The sequence below is a fragment of the Mixophyes fleayi genome, chromosome 5 (assembly GCF_038048845.1).
Source record: "Mixophyes fleayi isolate aMixFle1 chromosome 5, aMixFle1.hap1, whole genome shotgun sequence".
NCBI classification, from domain to species: Eukaryota; Metazoa; Chordata; class Amphibia; order Anura; family Limnodynastidae; genus Mixophyes; species Mixophyes fleayi.
In genome coordinates, this window is record NC_134406.1 from 264430934 (window position 1) to 264444941 (window position 14008).

General features: G+C 40.8%; 1 protein-coding gene across 2 annotated transcripts in view; it reads left to right on the top strand.

Annotated features, from left to right (window-relative positions):
- Positions 1-2432: 2432 nt before the first annotated feature.
- The window catches only part of FER1L6 (fer-1 like family member 6), a 177463-nt gene continuing 165887 nt past the window's right edge, over positions 2433-14008 (top strand). For both annotated transcript variants that reach the window (XM_075214034.1, XM_075214036.1), the window contains exon 1: positions 2433-2525. In XM_075214034.1, the coding sequence (XP_075070135.1) occupies positions 2470-2525 (56 nt within the window). In that variant the 5' untranslated portion in view covers positions 2433-2469. The remainder of the gene's footprint in view (positions 2526-14008) is intronic.

Below are 14008 nucleotides of genomic sequence, written 5' to 3' on the forward strand. Positions count from 1 at the left end.
CCCGTCTGCAGCAGTGACTCCTTCCTGGAGCAGCTTTGGACACCCGTCTGCAGCAGTGACTCCTTCCTGGAGCAGCTTTGGACCCGCCTGCAGCAATGACTCCTTCCTGGAGCAGCTTTGGACCCGCCTGCAGCAGAGACTCCTTCCTGGTGCAGCTTTAGACCCGTCTGCAGCAGTGACTCCTTCCTGGAGCAGCTCTAGACCCGCCTGCAGCAGTGACTCCTTCCTGGAGCAGCTCTAGACCCGCCTGCAGCAGTGACTCCTTCCTGGAGCAGCTGTGGAGACCCGCCTGCAGCAGTGACTCCTTCCTGGAGCAGCTGTGGAGACCCGCCTGCAGCAGTGACTCCTTCCTGGAGCAGCTGTGGAGACCCGCCTGCAGCAGTGACTCCTTCCTGGAGCAGCTGTGGAGACCCGCCTGCAGCAGTGACTCCTTCCTGGAGCAGCTGTGGAGACCCGCCTGCAGCAGTGACTCCTTCCTGGAGCAGCTGTGGAGACCCGCCTGCAGCAGTGACTCCTTCCTGGAGCAGCTGTGGAGACCCGCCTGCAGCAGTGACTCCTTCCTGGTGCAGCTTTGGAGACCCGCCTGCAGCAGTGACTCCTTCCTGGAGCAGCTCTAGACCCGCCTGCAGAAGTGACTCCTTCCTGGAGCAGCTGTGGAGAACGCCGCAAAGTATTGCCATCATGTGATGATGATACTTTGCGGCACAAAGCTTTGCTTTCTACAGCTTAATGAATGAACTAGTGCTGCTGTCCCCATAGGGAATGGTGATAAGCTCCATTAATAGGGTTAAAGACGGAGAAATCTTTCCAACTCACAATGCGGTTTAATAGCAAAAGGTAGCAGAGTAACAATTCAATAAAATAAGTACAGCCGATTACATACGCAGGCGCCCTGGATCCAACATACAGTCATTCAGTCCTGAAGTCTGGTCAGAAGACTGCCTGCTGGCCCCAGAGCTTATATACAGTTAGTGATACAGTGAAAATAATATGGTTGATTTGGCATGTTTCCATAGGTTCAGGCTTCAGGACAGTCCAGTGAAATGCAGGTCATTGGCCATTTCAAACGATGCCCTCTAAGGGTGGGGGTCAGCTCTCCAACAGCTGCATGCTAATCTTCCCGCCGAAAACTGGTTCAAACTGGTCTATTTGCATTACGCACACAATACCATTCTGATCATTTATTCCCTATAATCCATAACTTGCAGTTGCAAGGTGCGACTAGTTAATTGATTGAACCGGATGTCTGAGGATAAATAGGGTATTAGAATGATACTAGACATGATATGTCTCCTGTATCCTGAACCTTAGATCTCACTAAAGTGTATTTAACATTACTATATTTAACTATAAACTCTGCTACATTTCATTATAAATTACTATGTGTTGGAACTATTTTTCAGGTAAACTAATTACAAGTGTATGTGTTCATGTAAATGTGTGTAGAAGTGTTCACACGTGCTGTGGATAAATACACTCTTCCACGCCGTAGCTGTTCGCATAAGTTCAGACAAAGACAATCAGATTTATAGATATTAATTTGAAATGACCATATCCAATTATTTGACTTCGACACTCTATATGAACAGAATAAGCCATAAAGCTTATCCCGTATAGGGCAATATCTCATCTATTTTTGTTCACTTGGATATCACAGTGTGCAACGACTGATAATCAGCCTATCAAAACAAATAGGATGAATAGTGGGCATGATGGAAGACACGATTTAAAGAATAACACTATCTGCCTGTGTGCGGTCATCTCCCAACGGCATTAGGAGGCCACCACGAAGTGGTTTGGCCACTTACCCCGAAAGATCAAGTTTGGGTCTTGTGTGGTCAAGTTGAATGTGGAGCCTGTCGGTCAACTCTTGTGTCCAGAAACAAGTTGTGTGGCCATGCTTAGTACGGTTTACAGGAGGGGTAGAGCTTCCACTCCAATCCAGCAATTTGAGAAACCCTCTTTCACCCAGTCTGATCATTTCATAGAGTTTAAATAAATATGGCATTGGCTGCTTAAGGACATCCCGAAGAACTGGCGTGCAGTGGCCTCAGATTCTCACTGCCTGTATCCGGTGCAGGTAAGTAAAACTTTCTTTAAAGCCCTCTTCACCCACACATTAAAAATAAGTTACATGAAGATACCCTTTAGTCAAAGTCCCTCCAGCGGGATAGGGGTGAAACAAGCATTTATAAGTCCATATGAAACCTTTTACTAAGGATACAACTGTTTACATTTCTAGACACACAGAAGTCAGAATGTTTATTTACAAAATAATCACCTTTCAATCTACTATTACTATAATAGATTACATTCTGGCAGTCTGGGATGGGAGGGGGGGTGATGAATTGATGTGTTTAAACAACCACACCTTCTGTGGTCATACAAAATCTTACAGGCTGCAGTAAAACACACACAAGTCTTCAGCAGGTGTAACTCTGAAAACATGAGACGTTCTCACCACAGATAATGGACTTCAAGAGGAAGGAGAAGGGCAAAGATTCGGAGAACCCACCCAAGACAAAGTAATGTACCACTGTTTCTAAATAATTCCTACTTTAGCAAAACTCTTGAATTCCACACCGATTGGTACTTGATGTCACAGTGTAACTGTACTTGGGACAGGCTCGCGTTTAAGCAATGACGTAATCTGTGTTACAACCTCCATGACTTTAAGTATTCACATTTCTATGTGATTTCAGTTGTTGACCACCGTTATTGAATAGGACATCATTGACCATGTTAGCCAGAAGTTAAATATTTTTTTTCACATTTTTGTTTGACTGCATGTTTTTCTAAGGTCACTAGAAAAAAGCAACACTATCTGAAGGGCTTTTGCACTTGTGTTTAGGAAGGGTATTAATTACCTTCCAACAGGAGTACATTGTTTGAAAATGAAAACTGATAATTATCATGTGTTTTCAGTGCTAAGTCAGTGTATAATTCAGTTGAAAGATGCAAACATATATACATGTTTTTGGACTTTATTTGAGCTCTACAGTTTGCCTGGGTTAAAAACACTTCCAATGTGTTTAAAAAACATGGATGTAACCAAACCTGTACATTTTTCTCTGGCGTGTTGGCTGCCCGGGAGCATGAATGAAGGACCGTAATAAATTGCCCTGTTTCCTACTACTCAAAGATAAAAATACCCAAGGAAAATTATCTGTAGACATAGATGTTGTGGTCATTCAGAAGAGCGTTTAGTCAAAACTAGCTCATGCTGAAAACAGAATGCAAAGACTCCTGAAAATCACGCAGGCGTCAGGATTATTGATCCAAGTTCCTGCACGACTCTGCTGTTCAGACAAGTGACATGTAGTCCATAGGTCAGCCCCAAATGCTGTAAAATCAGATATGTCATTTTGTTGTAGTCCCAAATTTCGAATGCTGCTCTTGTGAACAGCTGAGATGAGTAAGTGGTTGGATTAAAGATCCCGATGCTTCTCTTGTATTCCATCTGGAATTTAGCTAAACACTCGTCTGAATGTGCCCTTAGTCGTTTGTTTGTTTGTTTTCCACGTTTCCTAATACAATTAAGCTGGGCTTATTTAAACCTATTTAATTAATGCTGATACAAGTATTTTAGACTCTATTGTATGATAAGTATCAGTAATATGCATTTTACTGGATGCGAAAATTGGCCTGACTATCTGTTAGTGGCTGGTTGACTATTAGTTTTGTTTAGGGTGGTTAAAAGAAAAAAAATCTCTAAATTAGATTCAGTAATGTATTCATTGGACCCATATTATTAATATTGGTAAAACATTAGTAGAACATTGTGTATCTGGTGAAATATATTTATATATAAAATGTCCAATCATTCGGATAAATCTGAATTTTATATTTTTTTTTATCTACTTTAGAAAAAAATTGATGTCACTTCTCTGATTTTTTTTTTTTTTTAGTTGAAGCTAGATGTTCGAATTACTTATATTGTCTAAACCAGTGGTCTTAACTATAATACACCTCTGCACTAAGGGCTAGATTTACTAAGCTGCGGGTTTGAAAAAGTGGGGATGTTGCCTATAGCAACCAATCAGATTCTAGCTGTCATTTTGTAGAAGGTAATAAATAAATGAAAGCTAGAATCTGATTGGTTGCTATAGGCAACATCCCCACTTTTTCAAACCCGCAGCTTAGTAAATCTAGCCCTAAGACTTTCTCATACCACCTGGTTCTGTTCTTCTTAGTTATTGTCCAGTTACCATGGACTGAAGTCCTGCACAATGTATTAAACAAGTAGGAAGATTGGGAACAGTGCATTGAATACCAGATGAGGTTGTAAAATATATTTTTTTTTATGATTAAGGGTTCATTGACAGGAGTATTCAGTTCGTTCGCTGTGTTAAAAATCATCATCTATTGATATAGCGCCACTAATTCCACAGTGCTGCACAGAGAACTCATTCACATCAGTCCCTGCCCCATAGGAGCTTACAATCTAAATCCCCTAACATACACACACACACAGACTGAGGGCAAACTAATAGCAGCCAATTAACTTACCAGTATGTTTTTGGAGTGTGGGAGGAAACCGGAGCACCCGGTGGAAACCCATGCAAACTCCTCACAGATAAGGCCATGGTCGGGAATCAAACTCATGACCCCAGTGCTGTGAGGCAGAAGTGCTAACCACTGAGCCACCGTGCTGCTAGGATACAACGTGAGAAAACTCTGTAAAATAGCGCAGACATCGGGATTCCACTAACTGCACATTGTTTTATGGTTCAGCTAAGCCGTGGTAGAAACCGTGGGTCAGAATATAGCCAGTGTTACCAAGAATATGCAGGTTTAATCTTATTTTAGAAATATGAGCTGTAATGTTAAATTCATGCATACTTTCACAACTTCGAGAGTTTTCCAATCGCTAGAGTGTTTATGACACTGTCTTTTTACACACACCAGTACGTTCATGTTTGTCATGTATCCCAGCTGTCACGTAGAATCTCTTATCTTCCTTTGTTTCACACCCACTCAAATGTGAATAAAGACACCTGTTACATTACTCGTTCTAATGGCAGTCCTGAGAACGCAAGGGAAGTTAATATTTGATTGAATAATAGTGTGGGAGGGATCAGGTTACAGGGATGAAATATTTCCGAGTAATCCGTTAATCTAACAATTTTACTTTAATTCTGCTGTTTCCTTGTTGATTGTATTCTAAGGAGTTATGGGGAAATTGTGAAACATAGGTTGTTTTGCTAGGACTGCATTGTGGTAGTAATTGAATCAAAACAAATAATCAGATGTTTGGTTTCAGCACGGTGGCTCAGTGGTTAGCATTTCCTTACATCATCATCATCATTTTATTTATATAACACCACTCACTAATTCCGCAGCGCTGTACAGAGAACTCACATCAGTCCCTGCCCCAATGGAACTTACAGTCTAAATTCCCTAACACACACACACACACAGAAACACACACTAGGGTTCAATTTGATAGCTGCCAATTAACCTACCAGTATGTTTTTGGAGTGTGGAAGGAAACCCACGCAAACACAGGGAGAACATACAAACTCCACACAGATAAGTCCATAGTCGGGAATTGAACGCATGACCCCAGTGCTGTGAGGCAGAAGTGCTAACCACTAAGCCACTGTGCTGCCCACACATCTCTGGGGTCATGAGTTCAATTCCCATTTGTATGTTCTCCCTGTGTTTGCATGGGTTTCCTCCAGGTGCTCTGGTTTCCTCCCACACTCCAAAACCATACTAGTAGGTTAATTAGCTGCTGACACAATTACCCCTAGTCTGCGTGTGTGTGTGTTAGGGAATTTAGACTGTAAGCTCCAATGGGGAAGGGACTGTAAAGAGCTAAATGCTGATTACTTCTTATGTCTCAGTGTGAATTGGCACCATAATCCAATGTCAGTATATAACCCTTCCTTGGCCACAGTTTACCTAGATCAGCTTGATCATTGTATGGCTCTGTGCCCACATAGAGCTGTACACATAGTGCTTGTGATCCACCTATCACCAGTCAGCTCCATCGCACTACATAATATAGGGACCCTGACCATTGTGATCACAATCAAGACTGTAAATAAAGTTTCTTGTAACCATCCCACTGTCCTCAGAGACAATTCTCTGTGTGAGATACAGGTGCTGGATACATTGTATCAGTGAACAAAAAGGATCATTATTTAAAAACAATCTTTCCGTTTCCCATCAATCTCCCATTTGCTTCTGCATTAATCTTTATTTTATAGGTAACACTTTTAATTTTCAGCATTAACAGAATTATCAAATATCTCAAATGGTAATATGATAGACATATAAATATTAACTCACAGTAGCAGACATAGAAAAATAAATAATAAAATTAAAAAAACAACAATAATAATAAAAATAATAATGTTGAACACCTGGTTAGTATTATTACAAACTAAAGATAACGAGAAACAACAGATTACAAAATCAAAATAAATAATGGCGCTATCACTTACAATTATTACAGAAGAAAATAATAGTTCTTCCTTGTCAACCAATTGCTTCAGTCCTCTATTAATAAAGAACATTTGCCCCCAAAAGTTTGTTTTCTTTTAAACATGACCTTTCCAATATATCTACCTTCAGATTCTAATTAAATAAATTTACCCCCCCCCCAAAAGCCCCTACATTAAATATAAATAAAGCATCTTATAAAATTATTTTTCACTGACAAAGTATAATTTCCCAGATTAAAAGTTTTAGATCCTCAAAAACACGCATAAACAATCCAAAATATATAATAAGGTGTAATATATCCAAACTAGGAGGAATTATTCATAAAAAATACACTCCCACTTCACACACTCCCAACAAATTGTGAATAAACTTCTTTATAATCTTCTTATCCGTGTTTCTCATTTCTTGAAGTGTTCCAAAGTAGGATGTTGCTTAAAAGTAGAAAATTGGGAAATGTTGTAGCATAGGTCAAAATGAAACAATGTTCTTAATTCAAAGTTGCACTCACATAAACATCTCCTCGTCGGTAAAATGTCATGGAACCAAGAAATAATAAGACAAAATCTACTGCTCATTGTGTTAGACGAGTGACTTATATTGTGAATAAATCATATATAAATGTGAGAAAAGCATCATTATAAATGCAACAATCCTCTCTGCTGTAATAGAGTAAATGTGTTTGATAATATTGAAACTGTGAAGCGTAAAATGAAATACAGCTTGCCTAATATATATTTGAGATATAATACATATACTATAAAAATCCAGCGTTGCCAAGTGGGTGAATTCTAATATTTTTAGATTTTCACCCTTTTTTTTTCTTATGTTGTTAAAATGAAAACCATATTTATTAATATACTCCACTAAATGAATGTCCACCCAAGAAAATAATGTAAATTACTGTATGTTGGTTGAAAAAGAATTGATTCCCTATGAAATGGATCACATCATCATCATCAGTTATTTATATATCACCACTAATTCTGCAGCGCTGTACAGAGAACTCATTCACATCAGTCCCTGCCCCATTGGAGCTTACAGTATAAATCCCCTGACATACACACACACAGACAGAGAGAGAGAGACTAGGGTCAATTTTTTGATAGAAGCAAATTGACCTGCTAGTATGTTTTTGGAGTGTGGGAGGAAACCCACGCAAATACGGGGAGAACATACAAACTCCACACAGATAAGGCCATGGTTGGGAATCAAACTCATGACCCCAGTGCTGTGAGGCAGAAGTGCTAATCACTAGGCTACTGTGCACATCTCCAAAATGTGACAACTGGCCTGGTCCTGATTGGTTAATGTGTTAGCTCACTTGGACCAGGCCATCTTTCCTCCCTGTTTCATGTCGTACGTGAGGTTAACCACTAACAATCACAGTGGCTTTCTCACACTCTGACCAATCAGAGCAAAGCTGCTCTGTACTGATTAGTTATTAACAAGCCACAGGAATTTGGCTGATTTAATACATTTGGGGATTACTTTTCATGGTGTCAGTGTTTTTTCTTTTAGTCTTTTGCTATGGCCCCTGGATGCCAGGTCGTGTTGGCACGTGAAGTTACCATATTTTTAAGAAAACAGCCCCACCCCCAACTGCATGATGTCTGTGACCCTTACTCCACCCTGACTTCGGTGCTTTATTATTATTAAGTTATTTATATAGCAGCTACATATTACACAACACTTTACAGATAATATGAAAACTCAACACAGGTAGGGCCCTGTTTGGAATCAAACCCATGTACCCAGCACTGTGAGACAGCAATGCTAACCACTGTGTCACACATAAATACTTTTACTTTTCATTCGCTGAACAGAGCAACTGGTAGGAATTTAGTGACCTCTGCTGAACTCTGATTGGCTGTTCAGGACGTCACTGTAAGGGAGAAGCGAAGGTATCAGTGCAGGGACATGGAGCACAGTGAGGGTAGGTACCAATGACATGTAGCACAATAGTATTATAATTATTATCAGTAAATGACAAGGGGAATGTGTGGAATAAGGTAATGACATATGGGGGCACTGCTGATAATAGCTTGGAGAGGCCCTGTTGGTCATAGTGTTTATAGAGGTGCTGTCTACGAAGTGTAGTTACAATGCTGGTTTTAGAGTATGGGGGATCTGCTCTTTATAAAGTATATCGGCAAAGCTGGTTATAGTGTGTTAATGACAGGCCGGTATACAGGGCCTGTTATTAGTTCTGACCGCCCTAGGCTAATACACCATTAGTTACCTTCATGTTCAGCAAGATTGCCTACTGCACAGCAACCAATTAAAGCAGATATAGAGTTGTATGTTGATGGTCAGCATATGATATACGGTAAGGCATATATCTGGAGCTCATAGATGAATATTCAGGAGTATTCTCCAGCATTCAGATTTAGATATACTGATAACTGTGCCATTCACTCTTACCTGTTCTTGCAGCTTTGACTACCTGGGGGGTAAATGTATCAGGCTGAGAGTTTTCCGGCTGGTTTGAAAAACCAATCAGATTCTAGCTGTCATTTATTTAGTGCATTCTACAAAATGATAGCTATAATCTGATTGGTTGCTATAGGCAACATCTCCACTTTTCAAACCCGCTGACAAACTCTCAGCTTGATACATTTACCCCCTGCTGTTCTCTCCAACTTGTTCTTGCAGCTTTGACTACCTGCTGTTCTCTCCAGCTTGTTCTTGCAGCTTTGACTACCTGCTGTTCTCTCCAACTTGTTCTTGCAGCTTTGACTACCTGCTGTTCTCTCCGGCTTGTTCTTGCAGCTTTGACTACCTGCTGTTCTCTCCGGCTTGTTCTTGCAGCTTTGTTGTCTTCTAGAAAATTGTGGTCCTGTTTTGAAAATATGCAAAAAGATGTATTATAAAGTAAAATGTTAAAAAACCCTGAATGATTAGGCTCCTTACTCAACACTAATTATAGCTATATAATACTCCTCCCTAGCACAGGCATATATCAACAATAAAAATACATGACAAATTGTTGACAAAGAACTATAATCAAATACTAACATCTACCGGCCCCATCTGAATAGTATTTGGCACTCTAGTGAGGGCTGATGTAGCCACCACACAATAAAGAGAGTAGACGCGTGATCGCAACACAACACAGAGATCATGCCCCCCCCCCCTAAATCTGCTCTATTTTTTAAATACCACATCGGGCATTTTCATCACCCCCTTCAGCCCCCCTCCCCCCCAATTCACTTACCTCAGACACAGCAGTGTTCATCTTCCTCTTTATACATAACAGGCAGCCTGGCAGCAAATCCGATTGCTGTTAGCTGCCTGTAGGTGCGGGACGGCGACTCTTAGTGCGGTCTTACGAGATGCGGTAATGCTTGTCTTGCAGGACCAGCCTAAGAACAGGGAAGCTGACGGCTATCAGATTTTCTGCCAGGCTGCCTGATATGTAACAGTGATGCCCAGGGCTGCGCCATTTAGATCAGGGTCAGTTGCAATGAGCTCAGGCAGACTCTGCCGCAGGAACAAAAGATAAAATAAATGGGAGGGAAAGAAAAGTTGGAAAATCCAGTGGTGCCCTCAAAGATCCAGTGCCCTAGGCTGCAGCCTGATCAGCCTATTGGTTAATCAGTCCTTGAATGTACAATGTGTGAGGTGCTGCTGGTATAATTTGCTTGTACTGTTTTAAGTAGGTAGACATTAAAACAGAAGTATGTGTTCGGGAAGGGGGGGGGGTGCTTGGCGAGCTGGTGACTTCTGCCCTCTGCAGTCTTGTTCCAGCACAATCTGATTGCTAAGAGGAAAATACTTTCTAAATTGAACATTTCTAATGGCTAAATCAGGGACTGTGCTAATTAAACCGGATACATGAGGCAGGTGCGTGTAAACTAGAGATGGGCGCGTCCGGTTCCCCGAGAACCGAACCGACCCGAACTTTGGGTATCCGAGTACCGAGCTGAGCAGCTCGGTACTCTCCCGCCCGTTCCGAATCCAAATCGAGGCCGAACGTCATCGTGACGTCGTCGGATCTCGGGGCTCGGTTCTCGCGATACTTCAATTTTATAAATACACGCCTCCACAGCAATCCATCGCCATTTGACAGAGGGAGAGAGCAGGGTGTAGTCATAGGCTGATTAGAGCAGGGACAGAGAATCCAATATTCTTCTTGCAATTGCTCTAACAAAAATCGCTAGAGAAGAGAGGAGGATAGAGGTTTATTATTTTTTGTTAATATTTGGCACTCCTCAGTGCTTTTGGGTTGTCCCCCATAATTGTGCATAAATATTTCTGGCTGTCAAAAGAAATATCTGTCAGCAGTATCTACCAACTAATTGTTAGCACTCAGTGCTTTTGGGGTGTCCCCCATAATTGTGCATAAATATTTCTGGCTGTCAAAAGTCATATCTATCAGCAGTATCTACCAGCTAATTGTTAGCACTCCTCAGTGCTTTTGGGGTGTCCTCCCTAATTGTGCATAAATATTTCTGGCTGTCAAAAGTCATATCTGTCAGCAGTATCTACCAACTAATTTTTAGCACTCCCCAGTGCTTTTGGGGTGTCCCCATAATTGTGCATAAATATTTCTGGCTGTCAAAAGTCATATCTGTCAGCAGCATCTTACCAAATAAATTTTACCACTACAAGTGCTTTGCGCTCAGAATGGATTCAAAGCAGTCCACATATGATCAGAATGAGCAACCAGGTTCTGTCACCAGTCCTGATGTTAGTGTTCCCAGTACGTCATCTGGCCAAGGCGATGTCAAACAACAGAGTGTTTCCAAATCAGTGCAAAAAACAAAACCCCCCAAAAAATTTACTGTGTTGAAGCGAAAAAAAAGTGCTACTGAGCAAAAGTTAAGTGGCGATAAAAAAAAAATTGCCAACATGCCATTCTACACACGCAGTGGCAAAGAGAGAATGAGGCCTTCACCTTTGGCTATTAGTGGCAGATCCAAAAATGTTACCGACCCTACAAGTGGTGCACAACTACTGTTACGCGTCAAAGCCGAGCTGCAAGATAACAGTAAGTCATTGGAGAATAATGTTTGCTCTGAATTAGAAATGACACCGATCCCTGTGGAGAGTCCATTCAACAGTGGTATGTCTAATTGTGAGCATTCTGTTAGTGTACCCATAAAGAAGGGCCCTTTCAGCAGTTCTGCTGATGTGTACCTGAACAGCCCGAGTGTAGCCGGTGATACACCAAGTGAGGATGCCACTTTGGAAATAGAAGAGGATGAGGGGGAGATTTATGGAGGTGACGAGGGCGCTAATGAGGATGTTGATGATTATGATGCAGACAGATACCAAATTGCCTTTCTCAATTTCAATTTATATTCTAGATTATACAACGGCTGAATAGTTTTATATTTTATTCCTAGTGGATAGGGGATCTGATGCAGACAGTTACCAAACTGCCTTTGTCCATTTCTTTGTATATTCAAATTTCTAGTTCTACAATCTATGCAGGCTGCTTTTTTTTATATTCAACTACAAGTGGAGGGCGGGGGGGCTTAGATAGCCACCAAAGTACCGTGGTCCATTTAATTCTACTTTCTAGCTCCACAGTCTGTGCAGGCTGCTTTTTTAATATTCAACTACAAGTGTAGGGTCTAATATACACCCAAAGATGATGGCTACATTGCCAATAATCAAAGATGGAGGAGGTAGACAACCAGGTTTGACTGTATAATTTGCAGACAAGTGTTCGCATTAAGGACGGCCTACCAGGGATTCAACTGTTTTTTCATAATTTATTAGCTTTAGAATTACCTCACTTATCTAAGAAACTGGTGGAGCACTAAATTAGGTTATTTTAGACCCAAAAAATTGTATTTTTTTCAAAAATAGCAAAACAAAACCAAACAAAACCAAAACCAAAACACGCAAGGGCGGTTTTGCAAAACCAAAACCAAAAACGAAGTTAATCCAGATCCAAAACCGAATACAAAACCAAAACACGGGGGTCAGTGACCATCTCTAGTGTAAACACAACATAAAGATAACACATTAAGCTGTCTACTGCCTACATGCAAAATGGTAAAATAATAAAAAAAAAATTGGGATCAGACATAACCTGATCTTGAGAACAATTAATTCACATCTGATAACAGTATAATTCCCAGAGTAAATAAATCCTACTGTTCACACTGATGTGTTCTCTGTGAATGTCACACTGGTATCATTTCCATTTTTTCGAGTTTGATTGTAACAAGAGAACATTTAAGGGAGATGTTTATTCTCAGTAGAAACATTGTATTAAGCAGTATTTTCTTTTCTGCTGTTAAATGGTGGCGTCCAGCTGCTTTCAATTCATTACCCGGTATCACGGGGGCCTTATTACTTCCTGGGGAGCACTAGTGCTGAACACACAATATGTGATAATATAAAAGAAAAGTTACACTGCGGCAAGAGATGAAGTTAAAGGAAAACGATCCTCTTTAGTGAATACAATTGTGAGATTCGGATTTGTTGAGCTTCCAGCCTGTTATTCTGTGTAGGTCATTGGTCATTATTCCTACACAAACTGCCCCCAATGGCATTACATCCACATCTGGCGTTGTGTAAATATCAATGTACTTAAAGTGCTCCCATGGCCTATATACAGTGGAGGACGCCCTTGGTGAGAGATGCCAATAGTCTTGAAAATACTATTATCAGGGCACTTGCGCTGTTATATGTAATAGGTGTCAGTGGCGTTGGTGGTAGATGTTAAACCAGAAGAAGGCTTAACCACTTTGTTGGTTTTATGTCAGAACTTGTGGTAAAAGATGAGATATATATATATATATATATATATATATATATACACAGTTGGTAGCAGACGTCCCTTCAATATGGTACAAATATACATGAATACACATTTTTCATTTATTTAAAAGAAAACACAAACACCAATTTATGGAACTATTTTTTTTTAAAAAAAAAATATAAATAAACAGAATAACATGGGTTGAAAAAACAACTATAGTAATATTTTTCAAGCATTTTGACATCTGTTAAAAAGCATTTTTGTGTTATTTTTCAGAATTTTTTCCACTAAACATGTGCAGGGTGGATAGACAGTAAGGATGGGGAAATTCCAACTGTGTGAGTGGAGCTGGAACCTGGGTCAGGGGGAGTAATGGAAAGCGGGTGAAGGGCTCTGGAAACCAGCTCAGGGGGGCTGGAAACTGGGTCAGGGGGATGGAAGTTTGGTGAGGGGGTCTGGAAACTGGGTCGGGGGGGGTGGAAAGTTGGTAAGTGGGTCTGGAAACTGGGTCAGGGGGATGGAAAGTCAGTGAGGGGGTCTGGAAACCAGGTCAGGGGGATGGAAAGTGGGTGAGGGGGTCTGGAAACTGGGTCAGGGGGCTGGAAAGTGGGTGAGGGGGGCTGGATAGCAGGTGAGGGGAACTGCCAATATGTTTGTCTTTTTGAGCTGTAAAAAAATTAGATTAGCAAGCTTAGGTAATTTTGACTACATATATTACTTCTATGGGTGTACTTTGTATACACATGTGTCAGGCTCAGCAGAGGTTTGAAGTGTTACATAACTCTGCACAGGTTCATGTTATACTAAACACAGTAGTAGCCAGAGGACTATTACTTT